General features: G+C 35.6%; 1 protein-coding gene across 3 annotated transcripts in view; it reads right to left on the bottom strand.

Annotated features, from left to right (window-relative positions):
• Window positions 1-219: 219 nt before the first annotated feature.
• The window catches only part of LOC149085599 (translin-like), a 29,435-nt gene continuing 10,815 nt past the window's right edge, over window positions 220-18,839 (bottom strand). The window contains exons 3-7 of one of the 3 annotated variants that reach the window (XM_089233738.1): window positions 14,280-14,373; window positions 12,886-12,982; window positions 10,542-10,657; window positions 9,467-9,592; window positions 220-1,299 (exon numbers count right to left, since the gene is read on the bottom strand). In XM_089233738.1, coding sequence (XP_089089864.1) covers window positions 9,507-9,592; window positions 10,542-10,657; window positions 12,886-12,982; window positions 14,280-14,373 — 393 coding nt within the window. In that variant the 3' untranslated portion in view covers window positions 220-1,299; window positions 9,467-9,506. Of the gene's footprint in view, window positions 1,300-9,466; window positions 9,719-10,541; window positions 10,658-12,885; window positions 12,983-14,279; window positions 14,374-18,839 lie in introns of all 3 variants that reach the window. The other 2 variants (XM_089233737.1, XM_089233736.1) reach the window with 2 other exon arrangements.

Here is an 18,839-nt window from a genome sequence, read left to right as displayed (position 1 = left end):
TTTCATTATTTACTGAAATTTTTGAATAACCTTTTACACATTAAAAAAAATATCAATTGAAATAAAATGTGAAGCAGAGTTCTTGAAAATATCATTTTGAAAGATATTTGATCCAGCAATACTCACTTCTTTGATCATTTCCAAGAATAGTTTTGATAATTACTTTAAAAAATATTTTTAACACTTTCCATGGTCTACAAAAAAATAAGACAGACTGCAGAAATTCAAAGATGAAAAATATATTTTTTCATAGCCAATAATTAAAAAATTCATTACAAAAAAATAAGAATTCAAAGATACAAAATATATTTTTTCATAGCCAATAATTAAAAAATTCATTTTTTTATAAAGTAAATTTTATACCTGGTTCTTCCAAAGTTAATGTTAATTTTTTAAAAAAAGAAAAATAAATTGCAATCATTAGTTTTGCTTTACATATTGCTTTGACCAGAAAAAGTAAAAAATTACTCAAATGTGATAGCGGAACATAAGATACACATAATTTACATAACATACTCAAAATCGAATACTTTGCAATTTATTTTTGAAAAAATCATTCCTCAGAAATTGAAATTTCATTAGAAAAATATTTTTTCTACAAGGCAATAGAGAATCAGTATTTAAAGAAATATTGCAGAAACTTTCACTAATAAATTATAATTATTATTATGCTGGTGGCCAAACGTTGAAAATAGTTTTAAGAAAATAAAAAGTTTGAAACTGTTTTTTTCACTTATTATTTTGTTTCACAAATTTAAAGTAGACACACCATTTCAATGGAATAGACATACCGAGTCTACAACTTTCACTATCACAAGGAAGAAAAAATTGTTTTTCAAATACATTGACTTAACATTACAGCTTGAAATTTTCTTCCTATACAACTGTAATTCATGATATTCTAAGGTCAATATTTTTACAAAAATGAATATGGTTTTATCATTTTCTACCTGGAAATCAATTTCACAAGAAACACTTCAATGCTCCTCAAATGCAAACTATAAATTGAATATAAATATATTTGAATACAACTTATTGCTTATAAATGCATGTACTTAAGATCTAAACTTTTGCTTCAGTTTCTACCACTTCATTTATTTTTAATCCATGCATTAATACATCATCATTTGCTGTTTCAACTTCTCTAATACAATATTTCAAAGAGTCATATTTACGTCGAAGGAAATCATTCTTGAAATTCAAAAGGGAGAATCCTTCATTGATTTCCTTAAGAAACTTTGCAATCTTCATAAGCCTGTCATAATGTCCATTGGTCACATTCATCACACAAAGCTGCGACTAAAAATGTTTTGTTAGAATTCAGGCTTCAAAAAATAAATGAAATAATTACTAACTGACTGTTAAATTAATTGTATATAAAAGCTATATCAAAGTTAAACACCTAGTTCCAATAGCATAGGCACAAGTTCATAGTTCCCCAAACTTTTTGTTCCATCACCCAATTAATCTGAAATTTTTTTCTTTCATCGTCCCCCAACTCAAGTGAACCCATAGGATCCTGTGCTGTATGATGAGCATTGTCATCACATCAAATTATCATACTTATATTATGACGTTTACAGAACTCATATGGGATTTTTGGGTCATAGGCCATAGACCAAGTAAATCATCCTGTGCTGTATGATGAGCATTGTCATCACATCAAATTATCATACTTATATTATGACGTTTACAGAACTCATATGGGATTTTTGGGTCATAGGCCATAGACCAAGTAAATCATATGATGATTTATATTGATGTAGCTTTGCTATTTTGTAAATTTATCTGCCTAAATAACATTTTGGGCAGTATATACATACATTACACTGACTTATAGGTATTTAGATAACGCTATGTGTAAAACTGATTCCAGAGAGGTTAGGCGAATGGTAAGCCATGATCAGAGTCAGGTTCGGGGTCTTAAAAACTCCAGGAGCGAATCCAACTCCATTACTGGATCCAGTATCTCAATTGTGGATCATTATAATTCATTTTTGAAGATCCAGAGACATCACCAGCCTCAGTGACAGGTCCTGCCTATACCTGTGTCTCAGATCCAATTGGATCTCCAGGTTGTTGAGTTGTCATTGTGGCTAGCTTCTGTTAAGATGGTTTCCTGAAGGTGCAAGTGCTCATGCCACAATAAGCTATAAATGATCTGGAGGCCAGCCAGTCAACCATCTCCTGCTCCACCATGACCACTAGGGTATTACCCCTGTAAACCGAGATGACAGCACATAGATAGAACTTTGTTGCACACAGTAGTTTAAGAGAACATGTTTGGATCCCTATCACCCAAGAAAATTAATTGGTTGGGAGTCCATCATTGGGCCATGGGACCAGGTACCTGATGTGCCATCAACAGTTGGTGGAGGCAGTAGACTGTTCATAACTGCTTTTAGCCCCTCCAGAGTCTGTTTTTTTTCTGTAGACTTGATACTGGAACAGATAAAGAAAAAGTTAGCGCCCCCCCCATTAGTAAAATTTTCAGAACTCGTGACTTCCTTTCTTTTTTTGTGAATTATTTTTTTAAATGCAACAGTATCTATCTTTACACAGATTCATTATACTTCTAAGACAAGAAAGAGAGTGAGTGCGTGTCATTTTTTTTCTTTTCAGGTTACCTCGAAACAGTCGCATCCTCACTTGCTCCTGATACCTGTCGCATTGTCACTTTTTTCCTGCAATCATCCTGTCCTTCTCACAGCAACACAAATAATCTACTAAAATGACTAACAAATTGAGGTTGTGAAGTCATTTTACCTGCAAAAATATGTTAAACTCGCAGTGGAAATTCCCAACTTTGTCGGCCCGTGAGGTTATCTCCTCACGGTTTTTCATTAACCTGCCAGGCCTTCTGTAAGCCGTTGAAATTGCCCTGAGGGCAGGTCTCAGTAAAATATTCCTCGCATTCTGCAACGCGAATTCTACACTCGCGCCCCGGCCACTGTAGGGGACAGACGTGAGCTCTCTGCTCCACATACTGTTGGAGAAAATCAACTCTCTTTTCAGATAGCAGGAAAGCCGAACCATGAAGGGCAGCAGGCAAGGGAACTGATGGAAGCCAGAGCACACCGAAGCCACCATCAACACCAAGAAAAGAAAGGAAAAACCAGACTTGAAACGATCCTGGAATTTTGGAGAAAAACGCCACCAGGACCATGGATGATGAAACCGACGGGAGATATTAATGTTACCTTGTTGCATAATTCAGGGAGAGCCGCACACCACAACGAAGTGACGGTGGAAACACCGATGGACGTCCAGCCAGCGGAGTCCAACTCTCTTCTACTTTCAGGTACCCAGGAAATCCCAGAGATGGCAGCACCTGTTGGCCAACAACGTAATAATGCGCTGATGCTCACAGGAAATGGCTACAGCTCGAGCCGCTACTGACAGAAAGATGTTTTGATGGGTTCCAGGCAACGCTCGAAGGGCAATGAATAAAGATCACCTTCAACACTGCAGCTGACTTAAAGACAGCAGAGAAGATGCTGAAGGGTGAAATAGTCCTGACATGAAAAGAGCAAGCCAGAAAGATGTCGGTAATTCTCAGAGGCCTCGAATCAACGACGCCGGTAGCCGACATCACCGAAGCCCTCCGAACTAAAGGATTCCAAGCAATTAAGATAGCCCCACTGAGGTCAAGTAAGCAGAGAAAAGCAGACCAACGAAAGGCAGCTTGGAAAATCGATCTAAAAAAAAATCACCTGAGAATTTTAAAATTCTCAAAATGATGCAACTTGCACACTTACCAATTACGATTGAGAAATTCTTCTCCAACAAATCAATCGATAATGTGTCATCAATGTCTAAGATATGGCAACATCAACTATCGATGTAAAAATTAATATCGATGCATCAAATGCACCAATCAACACGAGCCGGGCCAATGCGGCAAGATCCCAGGCAAAGACTTACCGCAATGCGTAAATTGTCGTGAATTCAAGCCGGTGAACCACGCTACATGCCCCACCAAGCCAAAGAAGAAAAAAAAATCAACAGTCAAGCAAACTTCTAAATTAACGAAATTCAACAACAGCAACAAAAAAACTCAAAATTCATTGAACTTTTGCCCACGTAGTATTTAGTTTAGCTAAATAAACTTCGCAAAGAAAAAAATAGAACTTTTCCCAACAGAAAAATAACAAGTTCACCAGAAGTTCCTACTTCAAACCAAACCACAAAGGTGGCACCGAAAAGCAAACTTTTGACGGAACTAATGAAAAAAGCCAAAAAAAATCTGACTTCTGTCCAAGACGTAATTCAACGCATAACAAATGACGATGCCAGTAAATTAAGAAGCTATCTTTTATTTTCTCAGGCGGCTAAGAGAATCACTGAAATATGGTCCAACAATCATATTTAACTCTTCTGCTAAAACCCAAGTTACTAAAACTTGCGTTCTTCTGTTTTCCCACTTTCCTTTAAAAAAAATGAAAAACCAAAAAAAAAAAAATTTATAATGAAAATTCAAAAAAAAAGATAATACTAACATTTTTTATTTTAACTAACATTTTTCTACTTTTAACTAACATTTCTCTACTTTTAACTAATTTCCTAAAAACTTCTTTCTTTTCTTCTAATATTTTCTTTACAGGTAGTAGCCAAGATGAAAAGAGCCGAACCAGCCAATACTGTGACTGGAATACAAAATGGGACAATCACCGACATCCAAGCTCTTTCCTTTACTTTTCCAACAATTTACCAACAGGTAACAATACTAACAAGTTCGTCTGAAGACATGTTCAGTTTAAAAATATAAGATCAATTAATTCCAACCGTTACAAAATTATTCCAAATTTTTCCTAATTCAATGATATTCTATATATAAACTGAAGAGCCAAAAAAACTGGTCCAGGCATGCGTATGCAAATAAAGAGATATGGAACCAATCAGAGTACGGCGCTGCGGTCGGCAACGCCTACATAACACAACAAGTGTCTGACATAGTTGTTAGATCGGTTACTGCTGCTACAATGGCAGGTTATCGAGATTTAAGTGAGTTTGAACGCGGTGTTATAGTCGGCGCACGAGAGATGGGACATAGCATCTCCGAGGTAGCGATGAAATTTGGATTTTCACGTACGACCATTTCACGAGTGTACCGTGAATATCGGGAATCCGGTAAAAAATTAAATCTACGACATCGCTGCGGCCGGAAAAAAATTATGCAAGAACAGGACCAACGACGACTGACGAGAATCATTAAACGTGACAGACGTGCAACCCTTCTGCAAATTGCTGCAGATTTCAATGCTGGGCCATCAACAAGTGTCAGCGTGCGAACCATTCAACGAAACATCATCGATATGGGCTTTCGGAGCGGAAGGCCCACTCGTGTACCCTTGATGACTGCACGACACAAAGCTTTACGCCTCGCCTGGGCCCGACAACACCGACATTGGACTGTTGAGGACTGGAAACAAGTTGCCTGGTCTGATGAGTCTCGGTTCCAATTGCTTCAAGCTGATGGACGTGTACGGGTATGGAGACAACCTCATGAATCCATGGACCCTACATGTCAACAAGGGACTGTTCAAGCTGGTGGAGGCTCTGTGATGGTATGGGGCGTGTGCAGTTGACGTGATATGGGACCCCTGATACGTCTAGATAAGACTCTGACAGGTGACAGGTACGTAAGCATCCTGTCTGATCACCTGCACCCATTCATGTCCATTGTGCATTCCGACGGACTTGGACAATTTCAGCAGGACAATGCGACACCCCACATGTCCAGAATTGCTACAAAGTGGCTCCAGAAACACTCTTCTGACTTTAGACACTTCCGCTGGCCACCTAAATCCTCAGACATGAACATTATTGAACATATCTGGGATGCCTTGCAACGTACTGTTCAGAAGAGATCTCCATCCCCTCTTAGTCCTACAGATTTATGGACAGCCCTGCAGAATTCATGGTGTCAATTACCTCCAGCACTACTACTTCAGACATTAGTCGAGTCCATGCCACGTCGTGTTGCGGCACTTCTGCCGGCTCGCGGCGCCCCTACAGAATATTAGGCAGGTGTACCAGTTTTTTTGGCTCTTCAGTGTGTGTGTGTGTGTGTGTGTGTGTGTGTGTGTATATATATATATAAATTAATGTAAATAATTTTTAGAAAACTTCTCTTCTTGTCTTAAAAATTTTTTTTAATCTATTGTCTATTAAGAAAAACATAGGCACTATTGCAATGTTTTTATTGGATAATTCCCAACCAATGACGGAGGAGATAGGGGCTAAGCCCCGTACTCCATAGTAATGTCCACGGTAACGGTGAGTGTGTGTGAAAGACTCATTTGTAACGCACAGAGATATTATGAACTTCAGCGTATAATGTTTTCCATGTCCCTTGGATTTTGCATTGTTCGTCTGTATTAATTTGATAGATTATTATAAGAAATAACCAATATAAAGAAGTATGAATATAACAAAGTTACAAGTGGTTCCTAAACAACATTGTTACTTTTCCATTGAGTTTGTCCTAAAATATTATCCATAAGTTTTCTTATCTGGAAATACCTTGATAAAATGCATCACTGCAATTGATTGATAAAATGCATCACTGCAATTGATTGATAAAATGCATCACTGCAATTGATTGATATAATGCCCTTTTTATCGTGGAAGAAACTCATCAGCAGAATTTTGGTTTTGCTAAACAGGTTATAAGTCTCTTAGGGAGTTTTGCTTTGATTACCTTTTGGCATCATGCTTTTATTATTTTAATTCTATTTCACTAACAGACAATAGATAAGGGATTCTTCATAGGAATTGAACATGGGAAAAGAAGAGGCATATAAAATATGTGCAACATAACTTTTCTTATCCAGCCTAACTAACTGAAGTTCGGACCTTTTAGGAGAAAATCATATTTATCGAGGAAGATTGAAAAATTATGTATGTATGTATTTCATATATTGAGTCTGTTAGGTATCATGCATAATACTTATCATCAGAAGCTAATAAACATTTACAGAAACAGGTTCGTGCATGAAAACCTTTGATTTTGATAGGAAACTATGTAAAAACATTCATTATTGCTTCAGAAATATTTATCTATTAATAAAAAAATGTATAAAAAATTAGCAAAAATCAAAAGTTAAAATTTGTCTAAAAAAACTAATTGGATTGCTCTACATCAGCTTCAATGCTATCAAGTTTTCAGTTAAAGCACTTATTAAAACTTTTGAATTATTGTAGATGTTTTAAGCATAGAAAATTTGTAAAGTTTACTGAAGCATCACAAAGATCTTCGCTTTATTTTATTTTAAAGTTCATTTATTTAAACATTATTTGTGTGAACACAAAAAATCTCTAACAGGCAAGTTGCATCTAGAGATGAAATTTGCACCTGTGAAAAAAACCTGTTAATGCCACAAACACAATAGCTTATCATAAAGGGAGAAGAAACAATAGTGCAGAGTCTCTGCCTTCAAGTTAAAGATTTGATATTCAGAAATTTCAAGGTGAAAAATTAGTACTAATAGGGCTGGAGGTTGTGCTGTTCACCCTCAATTTAAATCAAATGAAGAACAAGTTTTTTTAAAGGCCAGTTTATAAAAAGATCTGTGTGTGTGAGAGATATATATTCTACAGTATTTTCAACAATACAATCTAATTATGTAAGAAACTTAACAGTGTGCTTGTGTGTGTGCTCAGTATTTGGAGTGTTTTATGTTCAGTAGGTGGTGCCATCTATCCAGCGCCACAACTTGATACTTTCTCAAACGGGGCAAACATGCATTTTGGTGCCCAAGTGTACTATAGCAGAAGCAGTAATAAAGGGTGGATTTGGAACTCCCTCTAGTCCAGAGCCCCCCCCCCCCAGTTACAACCCTACATCTATCCTCCGAATTGCAGGCCGTCATTTATGGGGGAGGCAGGGGGGGGGGCATTGCTGAAGAATAAGATGACGGATATTGGTTGCATCAGTGGTATTCTGAATTTTAAAAAATTTCAGAGTTTCTATTCTTTTGGGTTTTCTCCCCTCCGGTTACATACCGGAAATTATGGTGCCTTCCGCAGCTATCTACCGGCATTCAAAGACAGCATCAATACTTCGTAAATTTGCATCTATACTCCGGCTTTTGAAAATACACTAAAAATGGTATATATATGTATATATATATTGAGTACATTTGCTTTGCCTCACACCCCCCCCCCCTCGGAAAAAGTTGAAATGACGGCCCTGCGCCAAATTGGTAATACACAGATTTGAAATTTAATATATACATATTTGTGTTGTAGATCTTTGTGAATGGCAACTCTAGAGCTTTTTTTCAAAGGAATAGCCAACTCAAAGTTGAAAAACCTTAGAAAATCATATTTTTAGCAGATTATCACTGCACAATAGGTTCCAAACCCAGATTTTCACCAAAGGCAAAATCTTGAGAGAGGTGAGTGATTTTCTCCCCAGTGACTTTTACATTACAAAACAGTGACGACCCCATAGCAGCTAGATGACAAAACTGTGGATATTCGAGGTAGAGTTTTACAGATTTGGTTTTTTCTCAACAATCTCTGAAAATTTTTTACAATTTGAACGAGCGATCAAAATCCTTTACAATTTTTTTAAAAATGCACATTTGCAATCTTGTAGGAACAAGGCAAATTTATGCAGTATAGATGCTGTCTTTGAATGCTGGTAGATAGCTGCGGAAAACACCATAATTTCCGGTATGTAACCGGAGGGGAGAAAACACAAAGGTGAATAGAAACTCCAAAATTTTAAAATTCAGAATACGGCCCCTCATTTGGGGATGCAACCAATATCCGTCATCTTATTCTTCAGTAACCTGCGTGTATATCAATACAATACAGTACAGTAAAATGCTTCATTTGTACTTCAAAGTTGTAAAACAAGTTTTCAAGGTTGTGCAATTATGATAGATGGTAGAAAGAAAAAAAAGGAGGAGGAAAAGTTGGGGTGGGTTTTTCTCTCAATTTTTTTCTTCTTGGAACTAGGAAAGAACGTGTCCCTGGGACACGTGAACGAAATTTTTATGCATTCTTTTCTGTAATTCTGGGTATTTGATGCACTATAGCGCGATATAGCGCATCAGAGATGCCAATGACATGCTATCATTGGCATCCATTGGCATGAGATTCAAATACGATAATTTACCAGCAAACAGTAGTATGTCAGAAAAAAAAATCAATCCTTGAACTTATTTAGCAGACCATGTATCTGACTAACATGCAGGGCAGGAAAGAAGCGGTATAGGGTGTTATGCTTCAGAAAAGTTCTGAGCATTAATGGGAACATGTGACTATGGACTTGATTGTCTTTTTGAAATATTATTCCAAGAGAGAGCTAAAAAAAGAATAGATCCTCAACGTCCAACTTTCCTGATGTAAACTTCCTTTGTGTAGAGTTTACCCCCCCCCCCCCCCAATACCGCTGCACACATCATTCATGCAATATGATGCTGGGCAATATATTCTAGAATAAGGCACTTACCTCAATATAGTCAGATATGTAAGAAGACATAGTTGTAGTTTCAGTTAAACTGAAACGCATCGAAAACATGTCCCAATGCTAGTTTGCTCATCAGTGTGTGTTCTTGAGCCCATTGTAATCTGAGGCCTGAATGGTTCAGGATCAAAAGAAAAGATATAAATATTGGAAAACTCACCAATTCATCTGCCATATGCAAGAGACCAACTAAATATGTTTCTAAATCAAACAAGGTATCCTCTTCACTATACTCAACTATGTAAAAGAAAAAAATGCCTTGTATAGTGAAACAAATCACAAGACCTTTAGAAAAAAAACAAGAAATAATATAGTCTATTATTCATTGTTATTCCTATTATAAAGTTTGATTACAACCATTAAGTAGGTTGATGAGAATGCATCATCTTGCCAGTTTGTGACATACAGGAAATCAGCAAGATAATGGAATTACAAAGCCGGTCCTTTACCTTGCCAATGAGCAAGATAGCGTAGGCTAACTTACCTACCTCTTATCACAAAATTTAAAAATGTTATCAATAAGCAACTATAGAGATGATTTTTCAACCCTGCGTTCTTCCTTAGCACTTCATATATCAATAAATGCCTTTTTCCCTTAAACGATATCAAGAAAATTACAAAATCTGTGTGAAAATTCACTTACTGGAAAAAATGAGAAAATTTAGTTTGAATTTAAAAATAACTAAAATTAACTAAGTTAACCCTTTCAGTACTGACAGTACTTTGAAGTGCCACCAACTTTGATACTGATTTAATAAATTTAACCCTTACAGCAGCAATCCTGAAATGTCTCGTCAAACTTGATCTGCTTTATTTTGGTCACCCCAAAATATCTTGGGTTCTTAACATGCTTTTATTTCCAATGTGGCAGTTATAAAGTGGACTAGGAAAATTATAAAAACCACTTGAAGGGTTAAAAAATGCCATGCTGCCTCTAAGCCATTTCAGTAATAAGTATATCATATCTTTACATACTAATTTTTTATTAATCTTTTTCATCAATTCTTTGAATCTCAACTGTGTATTACTTCCAAATACACGCTTGCAACAAATGACTAACCTCCAAAAAATTCTGCCATTTCTTCAGCATCCATGAAATTTCCATCACACAAAAACATGATATACGATACAAAACACATGAGACGTTCCATGACGTATCTTATTTTGTAACGATATCTAGAAATAAGTACCATATAAAATAGCATGATTACAAAAACAAACATTATAAGCAGAAATTATATTCAGTGGATAAAAAATCACATAATAGATACAACTAATTTGATTTTCTCCCATTTTGAAGAAAAGCATTAGTACAGTATAAGTCCACGAAAACAGCAGTTTACAATCCAAGGGAAAAAATTATCGTTATAAAGGACTTCTCATTATAAATTAATTTTAGTTTTCTGCACTGTAAAAACAGAGGAAAAACAAACTTAGATAAATGTACCATTCTTTTTTTCTTTTATTTTGAACTACTTTTGCTGAAATACGCATCAAGAATCAGCTGCTTACGTATACAGTTTGATTGTATAACTAAATTTTGCACTTTATGGAAAATACAGCAGCATCTGCAACTGAAGTATTCATTGCACTATAAAAATGTCCACCAGTGAAAATTATTAAGACCTGTTTTTGCCCTGTGTCGAGTTAATGAATATTCCAAGAAAGGAGAGAGAAGGCCAGGTGCAAATCTAGAGCAGTATGTTGGGGAGGGCGAATTAGTCGGAACACAGGGTGTTTAATGAATGTATGCAAATATTTTACGGACAAAACAAGGGCATAGTGGGGGACTTGAAGGTCTGGTACCCCCCCCCCCCTGAAAATGCGAGAAAATTACAAAAAAAGAGAAAAAGATGGCGAAATATACTGTTCTATCACTTTGGTTTCCCCCCACCAAAATTAAAGTGCCTCCGAAATCACCCCACGCACCAGAAATACAATCACCCCCCCCCCCCCCATGATTCATACCTATAGAGGAAGAAAGGATTTTGTTCAATGGAAATAACAGTGATGTCAAAACCAGAGGTCGTGCCCCACCTGTGGGAAGCAGATAAAATTGTTTTTCTCCACCTCAACAAGAAGATACAGTATGTGGTCTTACTTTATTCGTGGTATTTAAATTTTTGAAAAGGATTGAACTTTGTGCAGTTTAACATAATAATTTATATCTTTTTCAATTTTAATTCTAAAATTGTGAAAAAAGTAATGTTAAAGTAAAATGCCTCCTTTATGCAATAAAAAATTTAATGCGATTATTTTAAAAAATAATCAGGAGGTAAACATTTTTTGTCTGCCTGTGATTTACCACATACTGAAATCCATGCAGGGGGGGGGGGGTTTAAGACAGCTATTTCAAGAAATGGCACCTGTCTTATTACTTAGAATTCTTTTGAGAAAAAAATGAAATAATTTTGATAATAGTTAGATGCAACCCAGTGATCTCTTCAGCTGAAGATTAAACCCATGTCAAGGTATTAAGTTTCAGCAGAACACTATTTCAATAACAAGAACCATTTATAAGAGAAATATATATACAGTGATACCTCGGCTAATGATCAAATATCATGTTCATCAGCTAAAATATTTGTAAGCCGAAACAGGCTTTCCCATAGGTTTTGATGGAAAATCGTTTGATCCGTTTCATGTTGGTCTAAAATTTTAAGAAAAGTTTTTTGAAACACAAAGGAACACTGTAAAAAAGACAAAAAAGCTAAAATGAACAGCTTCAAAATTGAACAAATGAGAATCTACAGAAAGATGACAGATACTGAAGATATTTTTATTTTACACCAACATCAGCTACTAAAGGTTCCAGCCTAGGGGCTCTGTTCCAGGATGTGGGACCATGCACAACCTAGTCAAGTTCATAGATGTCCCCCTCCATTTGTGATTTAGTCAGCTCATTTCTGTGTCTGATACATGCAGATAGAAAAGGTAAGCTCCTAGAATGTCCAGACTATCCAGTTTGATGCTCTGAGTCTTGCACTGAAAAACATATGCTCCGAAAACATAGGCTCCCTTCTTGTCAATGCATTTTCTATTTTGGCTGGATCTTTCATTTTACATGAAATGATTCAAAAGCTTGCAGAAAGAGAAGTGAAAGTACATATTGAAAAAGATTCCAAGGTGAACAAGAATTAATCTGACTCAGGTGACAGTAATTCTTCTTATGATTGCCATGAAAATTTAGCTCATGACATGACTTTCATGTCAGCACGTACACCCATATCAATGAAAATCTTCATTAACCGAATCCATATTTGTTAGCCAAGGCAGAAAAATCACCAAAAAAATATCCATTAGCCGCAAAATTTATAAGCCGAGGCATTCATTAGCCGAGGTGTATATATAACTGTATACATATTTTAGTGGAACCAATAAAATTTTAACACAAATTTACATACTTGTGATACAGCCCCTTGGGTATCAAAGATTGTATGGACACCAAATCTAATCGAACTTCATCAAATCTTGTGAGAGCATTCCAACAGATCATGGAAACTATAACAATTAAGACAACCATATCTATTTATAAAAATAAGTAAAAATATCAAATACTTAGAAGAGTTGATCCACTTTGGCCAAGAATATTTAGAAGAAACCAACGAATAAGGCAAATACACAAAAAATAATAAAAGTCCTAATGCATTTCAACACCAATGGGTGCCATCTCCAGAAGAAAAATTTAACCACTAGTTTCGCTGACCGAGTTTCCCATTTCTGACCACGACGTTTGAAGTGAACAGACGTACTTCTTCCGCTGAGCAACCGAGCGTGAAGATTTGGTATTCAACCCAAATGGGAAACTCGGTCAGCGAAACTAGTGGTTAAATTTTTCCTCTGAAGACGGCACCCATTGGTGTTGAAATGCATTAGGACTTTTATTATTTTTTGTGTATTTGCCTTATTCGTTGGTGTCTTCTAAATATCAAATACTATTGCCCATCTGTTTTACATATATGTCAGTTTCAGCAGTGCATGCAAATGAACTAGTGCTACTGGCATTATTTGATTTGTTTTAATTTAAGGTCGTCTTTTTTTTCAATTTTTATAAAAAGTACTTTATACACATTTAGTTTCAAACTATTATATTGAATACACAAATCTTCTTTTAAAAATCAAATGAATAAAATCTCTTCAAAAACATAGAGCACCAACAAGAAGCACTAGAACATGATCTAATTATCTATGAAGGTAAATTGTGGGGTTTTTATCAGTCTAATAGGCACTAATGTTTCTCATTTTTTGTCTAACCTGCTAATATAACTGTTTCTTTGATTTATATTACCACACAAGTCATTTTACGCACTTGAGAACTGATAAGACTAAAACTAGCAGCAATACAAATGTTTGAAAAGCCATTTGACCAGAGCTTAAGTTTGAAACCAGACCTGCTCAGATAGATGTAGCCTCATTTAAATCTATCATTATCTTTGGTTTGTTAGGAAAACATACATGAGTTGAAAAAAAAAAAAATACTCCACTTGTGAAACTCAATGTCTAAAAAAAATAGTTAATTACATAGTCCCATGGAATAAAACTGGTAGTTCTGTCATTTTCTAAAAATAATTAATTTAAAGATACATATCTCGGCCCAATCAATAAGAATAAGTGTATTGATAGCACAAGCAGAATCCTCCCCCACCCCCCAAGTCAGAACCTAGATCCACTTAGTACCATTTCATCTTTTTCGTACCACTTAGTACCATTTATACATTTTCTGATTTTTATAACTTGCAGCCACATTTATCTTGCAATAAACAAGTTTGTGTATGTATGTCTAGTAGAATTTGATTACCTTCTTCATCTGTTTCAACTCCTGAAACTTGATGCAGAATTTCAGCTATTCCATCAGCACTCAATTCCATCTTCTCAATCAACCACTTAACTTCCTGAAAACAAATAAACAAAATAATAGCCTCATATTCTATGGTAAAGCATACTTCAGCACCTGATTGTAAAATAATCTTCATTTAGAAGTTATCAAAAATAAAATCTACAACTTCATAATTATGCTTTTAACGGCCGATGTTCCCAATTGGGAGAGAACATTAGCTTTATTAATTAGAAAAAAAAATTTCTTACATGAAATCACTATTTTTTCCCTGAATGCATGAGATTCCAAACTTAATTTACAAAACAAAATTTCATTAATTTCAGCACTTTTATGCCATACATTTAAATTTTTTTAATTGCCTATTTTTAAGCAAGAATAAAATTTAAATTATTTTGTTTTGATTTTAATGTTGTTTCTATGGACATGAACAAGTCCAGAAAACATACAAGAAAATTTTGTTTCATGAATTTTATAGTTGATATCTCTAAACTAAAGGATCAGAAGAGGAAGTAACACAGAAGAAAATTTAGAAAATCAATTCATATCTTAATTCGGCTGGGAAAAGGTTAACAAGAGTATTTTATACAAGGTGTCCCATAAGTCTTAATTCAGTCTTCATCTCAATCATTCGTCATCGAGGTACAGTTCTAATTTAGAAAATACTCAAAATGTGTTCAGAAATCACTCTGTACCAATTTTGAGAGTGAAAATACAGTGTCATAAAATAAAAAAATCAAGTTTTCATACGGTCCTGTCCTTCTCTAACTTCAAGTTAGGATTGCATTACACTATAAAAGTTTTGTAAAAGCTCTTTGATAAAACTTGAAAAAGGCAACCAATAAGTTTATCAGTTGCATTTATAAAATTTTATAAAATAACAATTGTAAAACTTTTATAGTGTAATGTGGGCCTTAGAAAATTGTTACCATCTCTTATTGGCCCAGAAAAAAAATCCATGTTTCCAAGTGCAATATTCGCTGACATATTTGAATTCAAAAATTTGAGAAAAGTTGGGAAAGAACAACATAAACAATGCTTCTTTGCCTCATTCATGCTGTTCTTTCCCAACCTATATCAGATTTTTTCAATTCAAATATCTCAGCGAATATTCCAGTAAGAAATGTGGATTTTTTTTTTTGGCTTCAGGAGAGACAGTGCAACATTCTTTTTGAGAGCAGGGTGTCGGTATAAAAATCTGGATTTTTTTTTTATTTTATGACACACTGTATTTCAACTCAAAACTGGTATAGAGTGATTCCTGAACATTTATTGAGAATTTTTTAAAACTAGAACCATACCCCTATGACGAACGGTTGATAAGATAAAGGCTGAATTAGAACTTACAGGACATCCTGTATATTAAGAGTACATACATCCTGTATATTAAGTGTATATTAAGAGAGATATTAAGTACCTAACCAGTTTATCAATGAGCAACTAGTTTTAGGTATTTTGTTTTGAGAATTGTTTTGGAACATAAATTCAATACAAAGTGATATGGTTCCACACACCAGGGTTCATACAAAATTTCCTAAATAAAAATTAAGGAGTTTTTAAGGAGTCGTGGCAAACTTCATAACTTACAGGTTTTACGGCAAAAAAAAAAGAGACGAGGCACATATGCTAATTTATTTTTAATTTGCCACACAAATTTCCACTCTTCTCAAAAATATAGCCGTAGAAGTGGTTCAAAAATTACTTTTGATTTGTTATCCAGCATCATAAGAATTCACAAAATAACCCACATATAGATAATAAATATTTTTCTGTTGTCACACCAAAAAGTTGTAAAACCTTCAAGTTTTGGTCAAAAATATAACTCATAACAGCATCACACAAATTATAAAAATTTTAAGTGGTATTCATTCCCCTTCAATTATTCAAAATAAAAAAACCAAAGCTGACAAAGATTATTTTACAAAATTATTTATATTGCAGCAACTCTTTATTCACCTCTCGCTTAAAGTGGATCAACACATACACAAATTCTTTAAAAGTTTTCAATTTTTTTTTTTTTTTGGCATGATTCCTGCTGCCTTCTTGTTTTTCAGTTATACTCGGAAAGAAATTGTTGCAAAATGGGAGCAAATTTCAGGAAATTCAACACGCTGTTTGGCGATTTAGCACTCGTTATTAGGCGACATTTACAAATTAGCACTCGTAATTCAGCGGCCTATAGCTTTTTTATTCATGAAATGATATTTCTTTCCCCCGAAACATCGAGATTTGACGCATTGACCAGTTATCTTTTTTTACGAAAACGGAAACCGCGGTCGGTAATAGAGAAACATAGGGCCATCTTAACAGCATCGTGGGCCCCCGGGCCAAGTGGTTTTTCTGAGGCCCTACCTGGTAAATTCTAGTAAATTTTAATGAGATCTCATTTTTATGAGGCCCTCTACTCACAACGCCCATGCATTAAGAGGGCACTGGAGAAACGCTGGACTAGAATCAGATGTAAATGATCTTCAGTTGCACGATCAAGGATATGATCGGGGGTTTCACAATGAAAAGCCTGATGAGAGTCTGATAATTTGAATAAGGAGCTGCGGTTACCACAATCCTGTTTTTGGGGAGAAAATCGAGAGCGTGAACTTGCCGAGAAAATCCAATACCCATCTAAATTCAATTTCAATCCTCCAAATTTTGTAGAGGACTAAAAATACTTACAAATTTTGCGCAATATATTTTTTTTTGTTTTACATGAAATAAAATACCGCTAAAACAAATAAAAAATATAAATAATTTTTTTTTAAATACCCCTTAAAATTTTGGAGAGGAATGAAATTACTCTTCAAAATTATTTTCTCGGATAATTCTAAGTGCGACTATGGAAGATGGGAGGAAGGGGGTGTTGCTGAAGTACGAAGGAATAAAACACGCTCTCTGGGAAAGAATCGTTTCGTGGCACGCAAAAACAACTTTTTTTTGTGCCATTTTCCGAAAGTCTGGGAATTTAATGCGCTGAGCGCGTCATATATTGTACATACCATAGAGGAGAACTAAGGTACATACAAGGCAGGTATAAAAGTATTTCGAGGAGTTTCCAAGTACACAAAGAAAATGAAAACTGCGGTATTTGACGCAGAAAAATACGAAAATACACTAGAGGAGCAAGATGTTAATTCTAGAGTTCCCACCACTAATAGTAGCATCATTTTCTGGCAGGAATGATAGTTAGAACTTGGCTAACTTCTTTATTTCAATTTCATTGTCAATTTTTCGACAGCATAACAATCTTCTTTTCCCGTTTTTCTCACCATATCATGTAACGTATCGGGATCCGATCCCTCTACGTTAATGGTGATCTTGTCATTATGTGGGAAATTCCTTCTTATTTTAGACCCCAGGGACCTCTCAGTTACCGGAAACCACCCGAGGACCCGCTGGCAAACCGGTAAGGGCCAGAATGTTTGCTTAGTTCGGCAGTCGGCGGGTGGGGTCTTTCGGCTGTCGAACGAGAACGGGCTACTGATGTCCCACATAAATTCATTTCCCTCATGACGACGATGTCGCTATTTTCGTGGAGGGGTTTGGTCCAGAATATGTATAGTTTGGGCGAGGCTTAAGGGTTTGCCGGTTAATTATTTTTATTTTCATTAAAGAACCTCCCGGGGGAGTTGTTACAAGTCTCGTTGTACGGAAAATATAGTGTTGTACTCACTTATTTTCAGCGGGGGGCTGCAGACCTCCGTCAGAACATTTCATTTCTTATTGTCTTGTTGATATTGTTTACATAGTCGGGAGAGTCTGATCAGCTCTCCGGATTGTGTCATGTTGCCAGATTCCAATGTAATAATTTAATTATAATGTTTGTAATATAGTGACGCATGAATATGTAAATCCGATATTTTTGTTGAGGCGAAAAGGGCTTGCGAGGACATGTGGTCCCAAACTTCTTGTGAAATAGGAGTATAAATTCCTCCCTCTTTGTCTCTCACATCGCGTTCATCTTTTGTTTGTTCTATTCAACTGAAGCCCTCTAGTAGGACGGTTCACCGTCTTGCTACCGTATCCATTGGCCTTAAGCTGATAATTAGTTAAAATGCAATAATTTACAGTGTTTGAATCCGTTTTCCGGCAGGTCCGGAATCGAAAATATTAAATAATCTTCACGGTCAAAGTTCTTCATTGCTGATCAAGGTGGTCCGGCCCTCAACCGAGGCGCCCCCTGGAGCTGATCAAGGTGGTCCGGCCCTAACCGAGAGGCCCCCTGGAACTGATCAAGGTGTTCCGGCTCTCAACCGAGAACCCTTCTCTGATACTTGCGGGGAAAGGCTACATCGAAGTGTCTAACAACATCGGATGTCCGATCAATATAAAAGTTTGACTGTTGATGATCATCAATTGGTGAGCCAGTATCTTTCTGTTAACGTCAAAACGTTATATAATCTATTGTTACCACGTTATATAATCTATTGTTAAAATTGACTAACTTTATAATTAAATTGAATAAATAATATTTCATGCGAAAGTTTATTTGCAGTCATTTTCCACTTGTCGTTTGCCACTTCATTACTG

The sequence above is a fragment of the Pholcus phalangioides genome, unplaced genomic scaffold (genome assembly GCF_987345545.1).
Source record: "Pholcus phalangioides strain wild (caught in Gottingen) unplaced genomic scaffold, Ppha-v1.0 ptg000007l_1, whole genome shotgun sequence".
Taxonomy (NCBI): Eukaryota; Metazoa; Arthropoda; class Arachnida; order Araneae; family Pholcidae; genus Pholcus; species Pholcus phalangioides.
The sequence above is the reverse complement of the archived record's forward strand: the minus strand, read 5'-3'. Positions and strand labels throughout refer to the sequence as shown.